Below are 22,648 nucleotides of genomic sequence, written 5' to 3' on the forward strand. Positions count from 1 at the left end.
ATGGACGAATTGGAGATAGATTCCAGGGTTGTGAGTTGCAAGGCAACTTCTCTTACCCCGTCAAGACACCTCTCCTGCGAGTGTTCCAGAGAGTTCGGAAACCAAGTCTCTTTGGAGCCTCGTAAAATGTGCCAAGTAATTCAGAGAACATATGGCAAAAGTCGCTGAAGCAAAAACTCACTTTCCTAATCTGTCCACAGCCCGGGACTCCCTGTTGGGTGGATGAACAGTATGACTCTCGTTGGCAAGATCCTTTTTCGTGGCTGCCGCCACCACCATAGCATCAACTAGTAAAACTCTAGACCAATGTGGGTTTTCTTTGGGGGGGGGGTATTATCTTGTCTGGTCTCCAAGGGATCGACTCAACAGAATCAGGGTTCTTCCAAGTGCTCTGCTCCACGAGTTGTACCAGCTCGTCCGCAGGCGGGGTCACCCACGAGGTAGATGGCCAGGCACAGAAAGCCTGCAGAAATGTGGCCTCCTCAGAAGAAGAAGGGTTAGTGGGCTTCCAATCACCTCTCTGTTTCAACATTATCAAGGATGTCCCCAAAGGAGCCATCATCATGGGGTGAACTGTGGGGACCGTTCCCAGTCATCAAAATCCATATCCTCTGTCAGAGACTCTTCAGGGGAGTCTACGTGTTTCCTCTTGCATGATCTCTTCCATGGTGGGTCCTCATCGGGGGCCTCTGAGGAGAACTGTGAAGAGGGGGCACCCTGTAACGAGGTCTCCTGCAACTTTCCTTCCCAGTGTCCTGTGGCGGTGGCTTGTGTCAGCTGTAGCTTAGGGAAAAAAAGAGGTCTTGGGTTCTGACATTGGTGGAATGCTTACAGTCGCAAGTGCCCTCTCCATAGCTTGGAAAGCAGGTCCGCCCAAAGAGGAATTGGAGCCCAGAAACGAGAGGGACAACCTGGGTACCAGGGTCACACCTCGGTCTGCCGAACCAGTTCCCGAGGGTGAAGCCTCAACCAGAATCGGTGCAGACAGAGCTTCCGGCACCATGAACGGAACCATAACACACATGGAACCATACTCCCAGCTGAAAACCCGCAGCCCAATCATGAAGTTCAGGAAGGCTCAGTTCTGAAGGGACCGAAGGCCAAAGCGACTGTCCCAGAGTCACAGTGAGGTCAACTACTGGCAACAAGATGGGGGTTCCAAATAGGATGTTGGAGCTGAAGACTTTGGAACCAGTATGGTCGAGGTGGAGAGTAGGATGGAGTCCGTGGAGAAAGCAACCCAGGTCCTGCATGCGGATGGGTCCTAGACAGAGTGGGTACCCCCCTGGCTGTCAACAGCTGATCCACAAGACGCACCACATCAAACTCAGAAAGGCTCCTGGTGGATCTAGTGGACACTCACGATGGGGAGTCAGGTCATTCTAGGAATGGACTATATACTTGCCCTAAAAAAGGATCTGTTGATGGAGATTATTGGGTCCGTGGTGGTGGAGTCTATCGGCACTGATGTCTCAAGTTTGGAGACAGGAACCAGTGGTGTCAAAATTGTCATTATAGGAACCGTGAAAGGACTTGGTACTGGAGGGGCACTCAGAGTAGACACAGAAGGTTCAGTAGTAAATGGAATTGCAGAGGTAGGCATCAAAGGTGTGCACTGTGCTGAAGTGGCACTCGGTGCTGAAGCAGGAGCAACCTTTCGAAAATCAGTAGTCAGTGCTGTAGACAGTATCAGAGCCAAAACAGATGCCGACAAAGGAACAGTCGTAGTCGGAGCAGAAGAGGTCGGTGCCGATCAGGCTGACTTATGCTCCGAAGACAATTTTGGTACTTTAGACTTAACAGACTTGCCCTGCTCACTCGAGGGTGAAGAGGGGGCAGAATGGGACCTTTTCTTTTCTTTTGTAGGAGGGAATGAGACCTCCGTCGCAGAAAGGGCCTCTGAAAAGGGCATCGTAAGGAGGCCCTTCGGAATCAGTTTGTTTTTGTGCTCATTTAAAGTGCACTGACTAAAGCTTTGGCAAATCACACAAGGGGGTTGCACCAAAAGATGAAGCACCCCCAGACAATAAACACAGTCATCATGGGAATCACTGTTAGGCAGTTTTCCCTTACAAGAAGTGCAATGCTTAAACCCTGATGTGCCTTTTTTATCAGACATTATGAAAAAAATATAAACATAAAACAAGTTAGAAGGAAACCAAGGGAAATAAGGCAAAGAGTTTTACTATATTTATATTTATATAGATATATGAGATAAGGTGAAAGAAGAAGAAGGAGAAATACCAATGATGGTATTTAAGAAATACCACGAGGAGTAGGGAGAAAGGCCGTACCACCAATGGTACTGAAGATTACCAAAAAGGTAAAAACAGAAGGGTAAAATGGTCTATCGATAGATTCAAGGGTAAAGAAATATCAAAATACCAACAAGGAATAAAAGTAAACACAATATCCAGGAAAATATCAGAAATTTTATACTTGGCTTGGACGTGGCTTTACGGCTATGCGGCAAACGAGATCTCAGGTAACAGGGAGAAAGGCACTATGGGTAAAAGCTTAGCTCAAGAGTTTTTTTGGCTGGCGCGAGCTTGGTATTAGGCCGACTCGGTTCCGAGGACGGCACGAACAACCCATCAGTGATGAATGGAAAGAAGATTAACAACATCGGATTAGAAGTTGAAGTTATGGAATACTCGCAAAGTGAAGGATTTAGTGCAGAAAGTTTAACACAAGTTGCATCACAGTATGATGAAACAATGAGTCCCAAAAGTAAAGAGAAAACGGAAGAGCAGGAGACATCTGAAGAAGAAATGTGGACATGGGAAATAAAAAGAGATTTAATATGCTGCAATATTTATGCAAGGGAGAAAGCAAAACTAATAAATACAAAAAGAGCAGCACCAGAGATATTTGAAGAGAAATACGGGCAAAGTCATCCAGACATGGAAAGTTTTACAATATAAAAATAAGAAAACAGAGGAAAAGTAGAAAAGTGGATTAGTAATGGAGAAGTTAAAGAAACAGAAACTGAGGTTGTGGATTACCTGTGAAGTGAAGGATTTAGTGTAGAAAATCTAACTCAGAACACATCACAGCAGAACAGGGCAATAGATCCCCAGATTAAGAAGAAACCTGTGGAGTACTTGCCATATGAGGTTACTTTGGAGTCTTTCATAGGAAACCAGTACAAACATTCAGTTGAAGTTGCACAGGAAGAGAAGGAATAGGAAACTGCAAGTTTGATGCAGTCAATGTTGTGGAGTGACAGGCCAGTGAGCTCCCACATGAAAGAGCAATGGATGACACAGGATGAAAGTGAAGGGAATATGGTAAAGGAAGATGCTCGGGAACTTTCTATAGAATGCCCGCAGGAAATGGAGAACAAAGAATGTGTTCTCAAGTTTAGAAGAAAACGATTTAAGAGAAGAGTTGCTTGATTTAATAGAAATGGACAGACATATTAAGATCAGTGAAAGAAATAGACTACAGAAAGTCAATAAAACCCAAAAAGTTACAAGTTTGATAAAATAAATGAACACAGTAATCAGGACTATCCATAGAGATTCATGTGATATAACAGAAGTAAATAGGATATGTTACTGTGCAGCTAAATTAATAAAAGTAAAGTCTTAACACAAAAACCCAGGATCTTAAGGAAAAGGAAGGGGAGAAATTGAATGCCATCATGGAAGTGCCAAATAGTGAAAACTATAAAGCAATTAATACAAGTGTCACTGCTGGAAGAGTACAGAAGAGGGAACAGATCAACAAAAATACTCAGAAAGATAGACATGATAAAAGCAATACGTACAGAACAGATCAGGATCTATTGTGCACTACCGCAAATAATAAAGTAAAAATATCAGTACAGGCAGAAAAACTTAAATATGCAGATAAATACAAAGGAAAAGTACAAAATAAGCAATTTACTGATGACCCAAAAAAGTTTTATAGAGAATTGGGAAACAAGGCAAAAGGAACTGAAAAAAAGAAGAAATAGATACGTTTTGGAGAAATATCTATGACCAGAGACCAGCCAGGTTAACAACAGGAAAATCAATATTCCTACTTAAGAGTGAATCTGCAAGCTATCCTAAAAACTATAAACCAATAACGTGCCTTCTAACGATGTATAAACTATACACTGGAATTGATGCCGACAAGAGTTTATAGTCATTTAGAAGAAAACTCAGTCATGGCAATACAACTTTGTTTGTGTCTTTTATGCATATAGTGATGTGTGTTTAGATAATTTTATGCTTTTATACATATGTATTTCAAATTTTAAGAGTCCATGAAAAACGTGGTCTAAATGTTTACTTTGCCTTTAAGTTCTTTATTGAATTATTGCATAAGTGATTTGCATGATGGGTATATAAGAAATTATATAATGTAGGGTTTTTATGGCCTGATGAAGCGATTGTGAAAGAGCTTACCTCTGTGCCCAAATAAAGGACTGTGTTTTAATACCTTTTACGTGAGTTTGGCATTCATATGTTTCATGGTTGCCTATGCTACTACAACTTGGCTGCAATGTTATAACAAAGCTGATAAATCTGCAGCACATACTCATTTCAGATCCCACCACTGTATAGCACCGAAAAACCTAAACTGGTTAGGACTACCAAATCAACTAACATATACACAACTTCTTACCACCTACAAAATTATCTAGCATCCATCTGTCTGGCCAGCACTAAAAGACATTCTGTACAACTATGTTCCCAGTCAGTCATTGCAATCCAGTGGCTAAAAACTCCTGTTTGTCTACAACCCTAGCAAATCTGCTAGGCACTGTCTGTACACGTACAAGGTTGCTAAGCCCTAGAACTCCTTACCTGTATCTATCAGGTCTATACACTCCCTCACCTCTTTCAAAACAACTCTGAAAGACTTCCTAGCTAAAATCTGGCTCTGTTCTTGTCCAAATCAATGATAAGCTATATCCCTAAACGTGAACAAGTATCTTTTCATTTCTTATGCTTCATTACTCTCCTGTCTTCACTTATTTCCTTACTTCCCTAACTTTCTTTATAAATATAGACCATAAGCCTGTATTTCCCTCAACTCATATCACACTTCCTATTTGTATTAGAATAACTTACCTTTACTTTTTCCACAAACTGTCTAAATTTTCTCTAAATATTAAATGATTGTCAAATACCTTGTATCAATTTTTAACCAATCTTTTTATATTTTGTCTAATTTGTTGTAATTATTTAAACTGCAAATGTTTTTGTTTTATTTTTGAAGATTGTAAAATTATTGTTCTTAAAATGTTTTGTAATAATTCGGAGCTTTTCTCCCAGGCCTCAGCTAAAAATGGGCTTTTACCCAGTTGGACTTTCCCCGTAATCAAATGTCAATAAATAATAAACAAACTATCAAATTCTCTCTCAGAGTCCATGTCTGCAGAGGATTTCAAAAGATCATTGTCTCAGCTGGCCACTCTCTTGTCTATTTCCAATCCAGCCATGAGGTCAACCTCTTATGCAGCAGAAGGTGCCTCATGGACAGCCAGTTTAGGCACTGCCATAAGGAGACATGCCTGGATGCAGCTTTCATCAATGCTCCCTTTGATGGAGCATCCTTGTGTGGCCATTCTATAAAAGAAATGCTTACCTGCAGTGAACAAGAAGGAAAGACCCTGTCTGCAGTAGGAATTAAATTTTCGACCCCTCAATGGTCTTTTTCAAGGAATCAGGGAGGTGGCAAGAAAATGTGGTTCTGAAAATCCCAGGGATCTTTCCAGGACTCGCATGGAGACAACTCCTTCAAAGGCAGAGGAGGGAGTTCAAAAGGAAGATGCTGTCCTTGCAGCAAGGATGACCAGTAAAATCAGAGTTCTCCAAGATTCCTTTCTGGATAGACCCTTTTCAGTGCTCCTTAAGTGCTGCCTGACCGCTCAGCTCTGGAGGCAATCAGGGGGACATTTGTCCTTGCAACCAGAAGCCTGGGTTGCTATAACAAAATATACTTCTGTGCTAAAAATAATATGCAGAGGTTACTTCATTCCCTTTTCCCAGATTCCAGCTTCCAAAAGAAGGAAACTCCCTGATGTTTTACCCTGTCAGATGGAAGCTGCAGCACAAGAAATTCAAAAGCTGTTAGACAAAAAAGTCATCCAACAGGTATGACTAAATAGGATTCAGAACTTACTCAAGATTCTTTTTAGTTCCAAAAGAAGACAGAGGACCCAAGACCAATTTTGGATCTAAGCAAATTAAGCCAATTTGTGAAGAGATCAAAGTTCTGAATTGTCACACTTCAGTCCATTCTGCCACTTATACATAAGGACATCTGGATCTGCTCTATAGATCTTAAGGATGCAAACTATCACATCAAAATAGACAGGCACTCCCAGAGACACTTATGCTTTCAGCTGGTAGCCAGTCACTACCAGTTTAGAGCCCTGCCCTTTGGACTCACCACAGCCCCCAGGGTGTTTACCAAGTGCATGGCAGTGGTGTGGTAGGATCCTCTGAGGCTACAAGGATTCCAAGTATTTCCATATCTAGATGACTTGCTTCTGACCAGGCCAACCATGCATCTCTTAGAGCAGTCCAGGGACACTTTGCTCCAGATTAGTCATTCACTAGGTATAACAATCAACTTTGACAAATCAAAACTGCCACCAGTACAAACTTGGGAGTTTATTTGTGCCCGTTTGAACACAAAAACCCAGATTGTTCCGTATCTTCTCACCATGTATATATACTCAGATCGCATGTTCATCAAATTCTATCTCATACTGCTCCTCCTGCAAGACCAATTCTTCAGGCTTTAGGTTCCACTGGCACAGGCCATAGTTTTAATCACCTTAGCACACTATGTTATGAGTGTTCTTCTATGGACTCTAGCTGTTTAATGGTCTTTTCTTCGACAGCCCCTAGCATTTCCAGTCAAACTTACTCAACTATGCAAACACCATGTCCATTGGTGGGTCCAGTCAGATGACATTTATCAAGGTTGGCCTTCATTCTTCCTCTCCCATTGGCCACAGTGACCACAGATGCCTCCCAAGTTCCAACTGACGCTGGGGGGGTGCATTTCTTGGGAAGGACAGTTCAAGGCACATAGTCTCCCCAACAGACCAATTTGCATATCAATGTCCTGGAAACAGCAGCAGTACTTTTTGCATTGGCATTGCAGGCATTCCAAGATACTCTCCCTATAGGGACCATTGTGATTCATACCGACATGTCTGTGCTCTGGTGTATTAATAAACAAGGGGGAACTTGATCTTACCCCCTTTGCCAAAAAGCCATGAGGGTGTGGCAATGGGTGATCTTCTCTAAACGCTTTCTTGTAGCAATGCACATTCTGGGGAAAACAAATGTAATAGCAGACAAACCCAGCAGGTTCATTCTGATGCCTCATGAGTGGTCTCTCAATCAATCCGTGGTGGAGAAAATTTTTCCCCTTTGGGGCCAACCATGCTGCAATATCTTTGGATCTCCCCAAAACAATAAATGCAGCACAGACACTGCCCTGATCCCCCCTCAGGGGGAGTCATCGAGAGATACTCTGGTCCACGTTTCGCCCCCTGGTCTCCTATACTCCCATCCCCCAGTACCTCAGATTCCAAAATTCTTACAGAAAGCCAGTCAGTTGAAGAGCTTGGTCATCCTCTGTGCTCCTTTTTGGCCTTGCCAAGTATGGCTCACCATTCTTGGGTATCATCTTTGTTATCCTCCCTGGATACTGGACCCAAGTCCCGATCTTCTTTCGCATCCTTCGGGGATAAATCATCCCAATATCCCAGCCCTCAGGCTAACCTTAGGGTTTCTCCAGTTCCATTAATAGCTAGACAGCTCAGGTTTTCTTCCCCAGTACAGGCCATACTGTTATCCTTGCAGAAAGACTCCATCAAATTGATTTCCAAGATTAAATAAAAAAGATTTTGTTTTTGGGCTCTGAAAAACAAAACATTGACCATTTTACTGCCCTTGTCTCCACTGTACCAGATTTTTCTAGTTTCTCTCTTTAAAGAAGGTGCTAGTTTTTCCACAATCAAAGTACAAGTGGCAGCCATATCAAATTTTCATTCAGGAGACAGAAGTATGCTTTGGCTGCTTCTAAATTAAGTAAGGCATTCTTAAAAGATACTTTCCTTCTCAGACATCCAGTAAAACACACAAAAACCACCCTGTGATCTAATAATGGTACTGCAAGCTTTGCCTCAAAAATACTTTGAACCTTTGGCAAAAACTGGCTTAAAGTATCTAACTTGGAAAACAGCCTTTTTAGTGGTTATTTACTTCAACTAAAAGAATTTCTGAACTCCAGGCTCTTTCATCTAAGATCCCTTAAACTGTTTTTCATAAAGACAGGGTTACCTTATGAACCAACTTTTCTTTCTTACCCAAAGTGGCTTCTGAACCTAATATTAACCAAACCATTTATTTACCAGTCTTCTTTCCAAATCTTTCAAACAAAGGAGAATGCAAGCTTCATCTTCAACATGTGGACAATTACATTTCTATTTACACAGCACAAAGGAATTCAGAAACCCAGAACAACTGTTTCCTTTTCACCAAATCGACTGGGTTCTCCAGTTTCTAAAGTCACACTGGCTAAATGGATAACCAACTGCATTTCCTGGACTTATTCTCAACAGAGCCTTTCTCTACCTTGAACTCCTAAAGCCTATCCTACTAGAGCCATGGCCACTTCATCTGCTTTTTGGTCAAGAACGTCTACAGATGATATTTGCACAGCAGCCACATGGTCGAATGCTCATGCCTTTGTTACTCATTACAAACTGGACCCAATTTCCAGAAGTAGAGCTACCTTTGGTTCAGTGATGCTCTGGAATATCCTTCCATGAGGGCCACCCAAGATTCATTTAGCTGGGGGCTCCCATCCTATCCATTGAAAACGAATGAAAAGGACAACATCAGATTTAAAAGTTATGTACTCACCATAAGTACACATCTGTGTTGTCTATTTTCATTCTTCCCCAACTCTCTCTCCCCCCACCTTCCCCTTTCCTGTCATCTCCTGGGGCAACCTGATGGACCTTTAAAACTTCTAGTCCTGGGTGTGAGCCCTACTGTAATATCTATTTTTCTTCTTTTCATTACTTAATGAATACTTTATGGTAGAAAACTAAATCTGAGGTATTGAGGATGGCTTAGGGCATTAAGGGTAGAGGGACAAGCTCGAGAGTTGGATTCAGTCTACAGTATGTGGCAGAGTCAGATCCAAGGATTGGATCCGTAACCCATTCATTCAGGAAGAATGAAAATGGACAACACAGATGCGTAGTTATGGTGAGTACATAACTTTAAATTTTGCTTTATGCACACAGTGTTACAAGTTTTAATTATATGACATTCACCATTATACAGACTAAATATGATGTGAAGGCTCTCTATTGTTATTGTTTATTAACAGCTACTATTAAAAAGGCTGAACGGTGGTGTAGCGGTTAGCATTGATGCCTCACAGCAAGAGGTTCTCTGGTTCGATTCTCAACTGGGGTGCCTTCTGTGTGGAGTCTGCATGTCCTCCCTGCATTCGTGTGGATTTCTTCCAGATGCTCTAGTTTCCTCCCACATTCCAAACACGTGCAGTAGGTAGGACTGGACAATTTAAAATGGCCCTAGGTGTGATTGTGTGCATGCGAGTGTGTGGTGCACGCTCTGAGGAGGAACCCGATCCTGTAAAGCCCATACCTTGCTACAGAAACAATGAATGTTGAAGGGCATTCGTTGCCTAATGTGCTAACTGCACAGAAGCAAATCCAGGATCCGGGATTAGAAAGGCTGCCATATGGAATGTAGATATCTAGTAATCTTCTTCTTCTTTCGGCTTTTCCCAGTTAGGGGTCGCCACAGCGGATCACCTGTGCGCTCATGATTGGCAGTGGAGTTTTACAGTGTTGAGTTGCCAGCCCGGCACCCAAACTTCCACAGAAGGCACACACACACAAACACTCACACCTAGGGCCAATTTAGAATGTCCAATCCACCTACAGCATGTCTTTGGGATGTGGGAGGAAACCGGAACACCCGGAGGAAACCCACACAACCAAAGGGAGGACATGCAGACTCTGCACAGAAGGCACTCCAACCGAGAATCAAACCGGAGAACCTCTTGCTGTGAGGCGACAAAAAAGGACATTTCAGTATAATTCTCCTTCCGTTTTGTTTTGGTGTGACTTGGAAGATAAAACATCATTAGACATGTAACAGTCATGGAATCTTCCACGTATCAGGCAGGGCAAAGCTCCCACGAGGAAAAAAACACTACTTTTTAGAATTCATGTACAGGCAAAACAAAATCAGTATTACCATATCCAAATATCATCTTCTAAGTAAGAGATACAAAAAAACGGCATATAACCAGTTATAAACCAAGTCAAACATAATTATAAGTAACAATATAAAACAGATTTAGGGTGACATTGTTTAATCTGCTGCCGTAGGTACATAGGCAAGTACTAGGCTAGCTGACCTTGTGGGTCATTTTTTCATTCAAAGCTGACAGTCAAACTCTGTACCTTGTGTTTGTAAGGTAAATGACTTAACCATTATGACAACTCCCAATCCATCCATTTATCATAACTCTCACCCATGATATTTCATAGTATATGTTTATGACATTCATTTTTCATAATCTATAAGTCTTAAGAATCTTCCACATTGCTTCTTGACTAACCTTCTCAAACTCTTTGCCACATCATGTCACTAACCTTCCTTCCTTATTTTTTTCAAAGTCATAGCTGCAACTTATTTTTATAAACATTTACATTTCCTTCACCTCAAGAAAAAAACATTTCCTTCACCTCTCCCCTTGATTTTAAAAGCCCCTTCACCTAAAACTTCATCCAAAATCTTCTGCATCATTTTTCATATTATTTTTATGCAGATTTTATAACCAGTACTTCTCAATGTTATAAGTCTCCAATTTTTATATCTTTTTTCATCTTTTTCCATAAGAACTTAATTATTCCACCACAAATCCCTTCATCTATTATTTATTTCTCTTTCCATTCATGTAATATTTTACAGAATATTAATTTCTCATTTAAATTAATCTCTTTTTTAATATTCATAACCTATGTCTGGTACTGACTACCCCCTTTCTGATTTCATTTCTTCTCCGTTTCTCTTATAGTAATCTCCTTTTCAACAGATTTCTTTTTCAGATTTGTTTTACAATTCATACTTCTTCTTTTACTTCTTCCTTTTGAAATATTTTACCCACAAACTTTTCCATAATTTCTATTATTTCTCTCTGCTTATATCTAACATTTCCTTCTTCACCAAACATTACATCAATTCTTCCTCCTCTTTTCAACTTTTTTTCACAAAAATGATGAAGCTTCCTCTTTTTTCATTTAAAAAATATTTGTCTATGCAACATATTTTTAACATTTTCTCTATTTTTTCATTTATCTCTTTCTATTTCTCTTATTCTCTTACCACATTGTTCTATTTCATTTTCATGGGTTCTTTTTAAACTAAATACCATTTTAGTTTAATGTTTTTTTCCCTAAAGTTATCTAAACATTGGTTCTCTGTCTATTACGGGTCACCCATCTGAAGAACAGGACCTTGTCTCACAGCCAGTCTTGTTTGAGTACACTGAAACAACTAATACTTTCCCATGTAATACAGGAATAAGTTTGGTTCATAAACTAATCATGGACTGGGGTCCACTGGAGCAAATAATCAAGGTTCAACCAGTTATTTCTCGTTTTAAAGAACAATAATGTTCAATATCTATATGTGTGTGTGTGTGTGTGTGTGTGTGTGTGTGTGTGTGTGTGTATATATATATATATATATAGTTAGGGGTCGCCACAGTGGATCATCTGTTTCCATTTCTTCCTGTCCTCTGCACCTTGCTCTGTCACACCAACCACCTGCATGTCCTCTCTCACCACATCCATAAACCTTATCTTAGGCCTTCCTCTTTTCCTGTTACCTGGTAGCTTCATCCTTAGCATCTTTTTCCCAATATACTCAGCATCCCTCCTCAGCACATGTCCAGACCAACATAATCTTGCCTCTCTGGCTTTGTCTCCAAACCTTCCAACTTGGGCTGACCCTCTAATATACTTATTCCTAATCCTGTCCAACCTCGTCACACCCAGTGCAAATCTTAACATCTTTAACTGTGCCACATCCAGCCCTAACTCCTGCCTTTTTATCAATACCACTTTCTCCAACCCATATAACATAGCTGGTCTCACTACCCTCTTGTAGGCCTTCCCTTTCACTCTTACTGGTACTCGTCTGCCACAAATCACTCCTGAGACTCTTCTCCACCCACTCCATCCTGCCTGTACTCTCTTCTTCACCTCTCTTCCACACTCACCATTACACTCTGTACTATTGATCCCAAGTATTTAAACTCATCCACCTTCGCCACCTCTACTCCTTGCATCCTCACTATTCCGCTATCCTCCCTCTCATTCACACACATATATTCTGTCTTGGTCTTGCCGACCTTCATTCCTCTTCTCTCTAGAGCATATCTCCATCTCTCCAGGGCCTCCTCCACCTGTTCCCTACTCTCACTACAGATCACAATGTCATCTGCAAACATCATACTCCACAGGGACTCTTGTCTGATCTCGTCTGTCAACCTGTCCATCACCATTGCAAATAAGAAAGGGCTCAGAGCTGATACTTGATGTAATCCCTCCTCCACCTTAAATGCATCCATCACTCCCACCGCAGACCTCACCGCTGTCACACTACCCTCGTACATATCCTGTACCACTCTTACATACTTCTCTGACACTCCCAACTTCGTCATACAATACCACAACTCCTCTCTAGGCACCCTGTCATATGCTTTCTCTAAGTCTACAAAAACACAATGCAACTCCTTCTGATCTTCTCTGTACTTCTCATCAACACTCTCAGAGCAAACATTGCATCTATATTGCTCTTTCCTGGCATGAAACCATACTGCTGATCACTAATCATTATGTCCCTTCTTAACCTAGCTTTCACTACTCTTTCCCATAACTTCATGCTGTGACTGATCAATTTAATCCCTCTGTAGTTACTACAGCTCTGCACATCACCCTTATTCTTAAAAATCGGTACCAAAACACTTTTTCTCCATTCCTCAGGCATTCTCTCACCTTCCAAGATTTCATTAAACAATCTGGTTAGAAACTCCACTGCCATTTCACCTAAACACCTCCATGCTTCCACAGGTATGTCATCTGGACCAACAGCCTTTCTATTCTTCATCCTCTTCATAGCTATCCTTACTTCCTCCTTGCTAATCCATTGCACTTCATGATTCACTAACCCCACATCATCCAGCCTTCTCTCCCACTCATTCTCTTCATTCATCAACCCCTCAAAGTACTCTTTCCATCTCCTCAACACACTCTCCTCACTTGTGAGTATGTTTCCCTCATTATCCTTTATCACCTTTACCTGCTGCACATCTTTCCTAGCTCTGTCCCTCTGTCTAGTCAATGGGTACAGGTCCTTTTCTCCCTCCTTAGTGTCCAACCTTTCATACAAATCTTCATATGCCTTATCCTTTACCTTCACTACCTCTCTCTTTGCCATGCACCTCATCTCCTTATACTCTTGTCTACTTTCTTCATCTCTCTGACAATCCCACTTCTTCTTTGCCATCCTCTTTCTCTGTATACTCTCCTGTACTTCCTCATTCCACTACCATGTCTCCTTGTCATCCTTCCTCTGTCCAGATGTCATAGCAAGCACCCTTCTAGCCGTCTCCCTTACTAGCTCTGCTGTAGTAACCCAGCAAATTGGTAACTCTTCACTGCCACCCAGTGCCTGTCTTAACTCTTCCCTGAACTCCACCTCACAATTACCCTTTTTCAATTTCTACCATTTGATCATTGGTGCTGCCCTTACACTCCTCTTACACTTCTTGATCACAGTCATCCTATGCTGCCTAACTACATTTTCCCTGGTCACCGCTTTACAGTCTCCAATCTCCTTCAAACTGACCCTCCTACATAAGATATAATCCACCTGTGTGCATCTTCCTCCACTCTTGTATGTCACCCTATGCTCCTCCCTCTTGTTAAAATACGTATTCACCACAGCCATGCCCATCCTTTTCGCAAAATCCACTTCCATCTGACCTTCTGCATTCCTTTGATTAACACCATACCTACCCATCACTTCCTCATCCCCTCTGTTCCCTTCACCAACATGCCCATTGAAATCTACTCCAATCACCACTCTCTCACCCTTGGGTACAGTCACCACCCAACTCACTCCAAAATTTTTCGTTCTCATCCATCGCACACCCAACTTGTGGAGCATATGCACTAACAACATTCATCATTACACCATCAATTTCCAGCTTCAAAAACATCACACTATCCGATACTCTTTTCACCTCCAAAACACTCTTAGCATACTGCTCCTTCAGGATAACTCCTATGCCATTTTCCTCCCATCCACACCATGAGAAAACAATTTGAACCCACCTCCGATACACCTAGCCTTACTCCCCTTCCATCTGGTCTCTTGCACACAAAATATGCCAACCTTCCTTCTGTCCATAATATCAGCTAGCTCTCTCCCTATACCAGTCATACTGCCAACATTCAAAGTTCTGACCCTCACTACCACAGTCCTAGCCTATCTCCTCTCTTCCTGCCTTCGGCCATGCCTTCTCCCTCTTCTCCTACTTCGGCCAACAGTAGCCCAATTTCTGCCAGCACCCTGTTGGCTAACAGTTCTGGTGGCGGTCGTTGTTAACCCGGGCCTCGACTGATCTGGTATGTAAATATTTACTGCTGTCTGCATGAATGATTTGGCGAAGTTTTACGCCAGATGCCCTTCCTGACGTAACCCTCCCCATTTATCTGGGCTTGGGACTGGCACAAGGAAATGCACTGGCTTGTGCAGCCCCAGTGGCTGGGTTGTGTATGTATGTGTGTATATATATATATATATATATATATATATATATATATATATACACATATATATATATATATATATATATATATATATATGAGAGAGAGAGACAGGTAGATATTTTTTTTTATGTTTCCACTACGATTCATTAGGAAACAACTTGATGAGGCTACAACTGGATGGCCAGAACTGGTTACTGCTTTTCCTCAGACAAATTGCTAAATAAATCTTTCTTTGTAGAGAGCATGTCTCTTACATACCACATATTGTAGAGTTTAACCCCCATTCCATAGTGAGATGCACCTACTTCATGACTACACTACTACACACCAGTCACTGAGTTACAAATTCACTCAGTTGTAACAGTGACCAGTGGCTTCTCGACCACTAATAACTAGATAATGACTGTCAAGCTACTGCCTAATATGACTGACATTTAAATTAAAAGTGGTGTGTACACAAGGCATACAATCTCAAGGCTGTTTTTTATGAGACTGCAATGACATGAAACTGTATGTATGTTAAGCGCTTTCATCTGCTTAATGCAGACTTCTTCAGAACAGAGCAGATGAAAGCGCTTAACATAACAGAGTTGTACGTTAATCTTGTGCTTGGTGTTTGAAGTATATTAAATATTAAATCCTACATGTGTTTTTAAAAAAGAAGAGCTCCGTTTTCACCTTATTCGAGTAAGACAGCAAGCTACTTTCTTAAACACAACAGTGACGGTGAGGTATACTGTCTCTTCAATATATTTCTGGAGTTGCAGTCCAGTATTTATTTGTTTATGACATGAAACTGAGCAAGCTGCAAATTAAAAAAAAAAATAAGTAACTCTTTTTTAAGACCAGTTGTTTTTAATAAGAAACAGAAATAAAATGGTACTATAAGTGTATTGCAGTGCACCTGCACCTCATTTTTGTTTTTGTTTGTTTTTACAAGTACTGAGCTCATGCACTGCTTTCTATTGATTACTGGAAATGAAATTCTTAAACATTTGTTTTATGCATTTTTTTATCTGTAGTCTATGTATGGTTTTCTTGTTTAATATTTTCAAAACTAATATGAGCATGAAATTTCTACATACTAGATGACATTTCAGAATTAACAAACACCCTAAAGCATATAAGCACTTTAGTATGTATAGAAAACTCCTGGCCTGCACTTTTCTACCTTAGACGTAAGCATACTGGTGACATAAAACAATCTCAAAATATAGAAAAATCTATATAAATCAACAAGTGCAAACACTGTGGTGTGCAGTTGTTTAAAGATTACAGATAAAGTCATGACAATAATGAAAACGCTGTATACAAAACTACAGTTCTGGCCCTTGGTAACATCTTTACACAAATCTGAATAAAATGGTATTTTTGCCTTCATTCTACTGAACAATTATACACCCAGTAGCTGAGCCTAGTAGCTGGTTTGAATATTTTTTTAACAATTTCCAAAAACTAAGGAATGTACATAAACACATTCAAATTTGTGTACCCTTAAAACTGGTAATGAAAAAATCAACAAGTTACTAGGGTACATATAGAAAAAATAGTATCTGAATAATCAACAAAATATTTTTTTTGCACTTATCCAGAGAATACTCTGTTCAATGACTAATGTAAGCAATTCCAAATAATTTTTTTGAAATACTGATTTAGTCTTTCTCAATATAGTAGTTAAAAAATCTTACCTTTCTTTCCAGTACGTTCATGCTGGTTTTCGAAAAGGTCTGTTAGGATACCAAAATAAATACCAGTAAATAACATATTTTTGTTACTACAATCAGTTACATTTCCCCAGAGAACAACCTCCCCAGCTTCTCATCTATCACCTACTTGACTGTATAGCAAAATAAGCTATCTTTCAAATGAAACATGTAGGCCTATTTCTGACCAAAGCAAATTTTGAACAGAGCTCACAAAGGCTGCTGAAAACATTTTGCTGGATAACAAGTCAGAGAGTAAGACATTAAATAAAAGTATGCCATCATGTAATAGTGTACAGGTTCTTCAATCAAGTATTAAAATTCAGCCGTTTATAAAGAAGGTATACCCCAAGTTCCTCAATATGATTCTTATACAGCTTTTAACAGTGCCAAGGGTGTACCGTGAAGGCCACTGGGAATGTAATGGGTTCTGATTTTAAAAGTGCTGCACTCTAAGAAATGTGATGCAGTTCTGTGATGCATATTTTTTCTTATACTCACCACCACTTACTGACACTACTACAAGAAATGGTATATTCTTGGAGCCTCCCTGTTTAACATAGGTATCCCTTTCACACATTTCTTTCCACTAACTAGTTTGAAAAACGGACATTAATATGCACATATAGACAATAACGCATAATCATGCATGCAGATACCGCTTGGCAATGCATTCTATTCAATAAAAGTATATACTGGCAAGGAACCTGTATGTATACAGGATGATGCTTCTTTGTCAGGAAACAACCATTGTACTGCTGGTGATTACATTAGTCAGTGATAAAGACCGAGCAGCACAATACAAAGTAGTCATTTGGCATTTTTTTAAACTTTTATTACAGGAACAAGGTAACATGTTTATGAAATGATAATATGAATAGTCAGTAAACAAAGAAGACCGGAAAGATAGTCAAATATCTTGGTTTAAACTTCAACCTCTACTGCTTCCATGGCTTGCAGTATATATTTTTGATACAATTAGTGTTAATCAACATACTATGCACCTGAGTTTTCAAGTGTTTTTGTTGTTTATTCAGTGACTGCAAAATATAACAAATGATTTTAAAACATTAACAGGCTGACTGCTGTTTTGTGTTGCCTTAATAATTGCACCAACTACTGACGGGGGTGACAGCTTAATGAAGGAGCCATCATCCAGACAGCCACATAAGGGTGTTATGGCAGCCTGATGTCTGTGAAAACTCAAACGATCTCTCCAATGACTTGTGAATGTTTTTGTGTACAAATCAAAATGCAGCTAATTTGCTGATGCACAGATTTGTGGGTGTGCACATTTGCCCTGTTTATAGAACTCCTCTGAGTGTCAACCATGCAGTGGGTCAGGGTGCCTACTTCCCCATAAGGTGGGAAAGCCAGTATCAAGCACTTCTTCACACACTCCTTTACCAGCTCCTCCCCAGTCTGGGTCAGTTACCAGCTTGTGTTATCTATGCCTCAGTTAGGACTTCACCTCTCTAATCCACAGAGCCAGTACAACTGGGTGATGGACTGGCTTTGAATTTCTACTCTACTTCGATATTAAAATGAGAAAACAGTTTGGCTGCAATAACATCTGTAAGGTCTGCAAGAAATGAGGTGAATCTATACATAAACCGTTCAGCTTTACAGAATACACAGTAGAACATTGAACGTCATGTATCTGAATGCAACACTACTAAATGTGAAGCAGTGTAACTCTAAATCTGAAAACGGCCTTGTCAAAAGCAAGACTCCTTTTACCAAAACAAAAACCTTGGACTGTACCTTGAGATACATGGCCTTACCCCTTATAACAGTATTCACTAAGGCAGTCAAGTTTTACTGTTGCCAAACTTTTGGAGATTTATATTCAGCAACCTACTTAAGGCAAAGTAACAGTTCCTCTACTGAGCCTGCAACTGAAAGTAGGTTTGGAAACCTGCACTTTGAAAACAACAATGTAACATCTTGCATTACATAAGCTGGTTATGAAAAAGGAGTTTGCCCTAATCCATGCATCATGCCCTTTGAAACACTATATATTTGTTCAAGTACCACACAAACTGTTCTGATTCTAATCTTTTAAACTGTCACATTAGTCATTTTGGTTTTATTTATTTGCTGCTATGGTAACTAGCAGGGTGGTTGACCTATACCCTGAACCTTTTCAGCTGTGGCATACAAAAGAAAGTCAGCGCAGTTCTTACAACTGCAATCAAAACCAAAATAAAACATAATTAAACTAAAGTTAAGGTCAGCATTTAAATTCAGTAATTAGACAAAGTAATAGTTGTTTAACCAATGCCACTATGGCACCGCCTTCTACAACTGTTTACAAGGCATATCTTTACTGCAGACTACAAAGGGTAGATGGTCTTTGCTGGCTAATGTAACATGGAACAAAATCACAAACAGGAGTAGCAGAAACTGTGAAAAGTGTTGTTCCTGTCACTGAACTTACGTGTGTAAATCTTTTAAGTTTGAAAAAGAAGGCCCACAGGATCTTAGTGTTCTTGGCTGTGTATGAAAAATAAAGATGACAAAAGTGATATACCCCAGATTTAGTATCATGCAGACCAATGAATACCTGTAGAGTGCAGCAAATGGAATCAAGTTGCAAGTCAGCACTGGGCAGACAGTGACAGTGGTATTAATGGTTATGAAAGTGAAGTATGACCCTGCCTTTTTGGTTTAAAGATAACCAGGAGTCTGGCTGTACTGGAGAAAGAGGTTGTACTTAGTGATGGAAATGTAACTCCTTTGTCAGCAAACTTGATATGCACACCACTAATGGAATGATAGTATATACCCTCCTAACCTTTGCAGTGAGTTTGTCTTGGATTCTGTCAATGTTTCACACACATGTGAAGGATAGGCCACGCTAAAGCCCAGATATTTAAAGGTAGCTCTTATATGTAAATGGCTGGTAAAGATGTATTTACTGAGTCATTACTTATTTATTTGTATTTTTTTTCTGGGGTAAGGCACTGATCTCCATGAACCTTTTTTAGACTCCACCCGGGAGTGTTGTCTGGTTAAGTGACTTGCTCAGCATTACACAGATAGGTAATGAAAGATGAAAAAATCAAACCTTTCACCACTGGACTACAGGAAACAGCTCGTTAACAGCTCTTAATCCTCTAAACCAGTTAGAAAGGGTAAGACATAGTCTGGTATTCATACCAAACAGTGTGTATTTTCCTTTGAGAAAGCAATTGCCAGACTTTTTTAAATTGTAAGAGGTGAATTCTTAATATACTCAGTAAAATCAACAAAGTAGTAGCGAATGGTTAGATCTTAGGTGAGCTGGATCATTAACACAAAATGAGTGCTCAAAGATAAAGAAAGCATTTTATAGTATAAATAACAGTGGTCTAGATACAAAGTCCTGAGACATTCCAATTCTGAGAGGTTACAGCGTAGTGGATAGTAATGCGCTAATAAAGACTGATGGTGCATTTGGACAGACACCTAAACATTCATAGGGTGCTTGCTGAAAGAAAACCTAATCTAGGAGGTTAAGTCCAGTTCACTATAGTGTTTATATTTATTTATTTATTTATTTGCTGTTGGTTAACCAGGATGGTTCACTGGGCCAAGTGAACCCATTTTCAATGGAGTCCTGGGGAGAAAAACTCCAACAAGAATACATGTTACAGATATTTACATTACATGACATACAAGACATAGCAAGGTATAGTTTACAAACAGTAAAATTATCAACAAAAATAATAATCGAGTGAAGTTATACCTAATATATATATATATATATATATATATATATATATATATATATATATTTTTTTTTTTACACAGAATAATTCAGGATGATAGATGATATTAAGAAATTAGATTACGAGCAAAATATGGGTGGTGAAGGTAATGAGAATAGAGGAAGTGGAGAAAGCTTATGTGGGGAGGGAGCAGGAGCATTCCCATGTGGATGCTAGGTAGGAGTGAAGAGATTTTTTAAAGGTTGGAAGGCTAGTGATGGTTCTAATGAAGGGTGGGAGGGAGTTCCATAGTCGAGCTATGGAAAAAGAGAAGAGGTTTTGTCCTGGGGGGTGAAGGGGTCTGTAGACTTCTAATAGGTTTTGATTAGTGGATCTGAGAAGTCTTTGAGTCTGGTGAATTTTAAAGGTAGAAGAAAGAGCGGGACAGAGGGATGGTTGGAAAATGAGTTTGTGTGCATATGTGAGCTGAGTGTAGGAGAGGTAGTTGGGAAGTTCAGCCAATTTAGTTTATGGAGTGATGCGCAGTGATGAGTTGAAGCTTTGTTACTAGTGGCAAATTTGGCTATTTTGTTGTAACAGGTAGCTAGTTTAGTTTTAATAGAAGATTGTAGATTAGTTAAAAGGGGGACACCATAAAGGAGAGAGGGTAAGAGAAATGTAGTAGAGAGAGTGAGTTTGGTTGCCGGTGAGAGGAATCGCTTGTGTCGATAGAGCAGGCCGAGTTTTTGGTGGTTTTTTTTAATGTTTATTAGTTGATGGGACCCAAATTTAAGTTTATCGTCAATTTGAACTCCTAGAAGTTTGGTTTTAGATACCAGTAAGTGGAGTATTATTTTGACTGGTGATGGAGAATAGTTGTCTATCTAATCTGTTTGTTTTAGAGGGGGTAAATATCATTAATTTTGATTTAAACACATTCAAATGCAACAGCAAACACATCAACTATAAGATTAAATTAAAACAGAACTAACAAGACAGATGTAATTTCATTTTGACAACAAAAAATAAAACAAGATGTTAACATTAAGAAATACACATAAAATGTCAAATAGAAAATAGTGGAAGACTAACTCTTATACCATGGTGAAGTGAACAATCAATCTACTTTAAAGGCCTTCTCCACAGTACAAAAATGCTTTTTGTTTTGGTTAAGACACCAACCACTGTACTGTGATCATGGCAAAAGGCACAATGTTCAAGGCAAAGTAGACCTGTCTTGCTTAAGCGTTCATGGAATTAAGTATACGACAGCAGTTTTCACTGTCTTCAATAGCAGTGACCGGAGACAGATGTACAGGACAATACAGTGACTCCTTTCCAAACGTTAGAGAAAAAGGTATCCGTTAAGAACACTGGATTGTAGTAGTACAGCTGCATAAATAAAAAAACTCTTCCAATAGCAGCATAACTGACTGGTTGTTAAAAATAGTTCACTGCTCGATTTATAGTGACACCAATATGGTTTTCATTTTCATTTCAAACTGAAATACATGACGTTTCACCTATGAGCAAAAATTAAATGGCATGAGAAGAATTAAAAAAAAATGGTACTTAAGCAAACGGGATTTTTATAGCATCATTTAAGTAAATAAACTAATAATATTTATAATTATAAAATAATAACGTGAATTATGCGTTTATAATGTTTGTTAAGCAGTTCAATCAAAAGAAAAGTTCAAAACACAAAAAAAATATAAAAGTTCAGTTTTACATAAATTTTGCATCAGTGGTCTCCTGTCAGTACTGCTGCAGCATGCTAGAATATAAGACCATTCTTAAAATTAGCCAAGTTTTCAGACAGATTTATACATGACAATATCTCCCAGACAACATTATCTTTCTGCACATGTTATATACTGACAAGCTTTATTATCTTAAATATATTTGCTATACACATACCGTACAATTATTTCATGCCAATACCATATCAACACTTGAATTAGCTAAACCTTTTGTTTTCTTTTTGGTGATACAGCAAGCTTCAGCAGTTGGGCAGGACATATATATATATATATATATATATATATATATATATATATGAAACATGTCTTTCTGAAGAAGTCTTGATAATAAATAAGACGAAAGCGCTAAAGTACTACAAGAGTTGTTGGTGTGATTTACTATTTTTTGAATGCTGTTACTGTCACGAAGTTCATTTCTTAGTTAAAATGTCTACTCTTCGTTCAGTTTTATTTTGAGTGCGGTTAATTTTAGATGCATATATGTGTGTGTGTGTGTGTGTGTGTGTGTGTGTGTGTATGTATGTACATATATATATATATATATATATATATATATATATATATGTATGTATGTATGTATGTATATAGATACACACACACACACAAAAAAAAAAAATTTTAAATATAAAACATCTACCAACA

At 39.3% G+C, this 22,648-nt stretch overlaps 1 protein-coding gene across 1 annotated transcript in view; it reads right to left on the reverse strand.

Moving 5' to 3' along the window:
- The window catches only part of TBC1D19 (TBC1 domain family member 19), a 2,958,314-nt gene that overhangs the window by 1,788,890 nt on the left and 1,146,776 nt on the right, over positions 1 to 22,648 (reverse strand). The window contains exon 10 of the mRNA XM_044062152.1: positions 16,537 to 16,575. Coding sequence (XP_043918087.1) covers positions 16,537 to 16,575 — 39 coding nt within the window. The remainder of the gene's footprint in view (positions 1 to 16,536; positions 16,576 to 22,648) is intronic.

Source organism: Protopterus annectens, chromosome 2.part1, assembly GCF_019279795.1.
Source record: "Protopterus annectens isolate FY-2018-M chromosome 2.part1, PAN1.0, whole genome shotgun sequence".
In the NCBI taxonomy this organism is placed as follows: Eukaryota; Metazoa; Chordata; order Ceratodontiformes; family Protopteridae; genus Protopterus; species Protopterus annectens.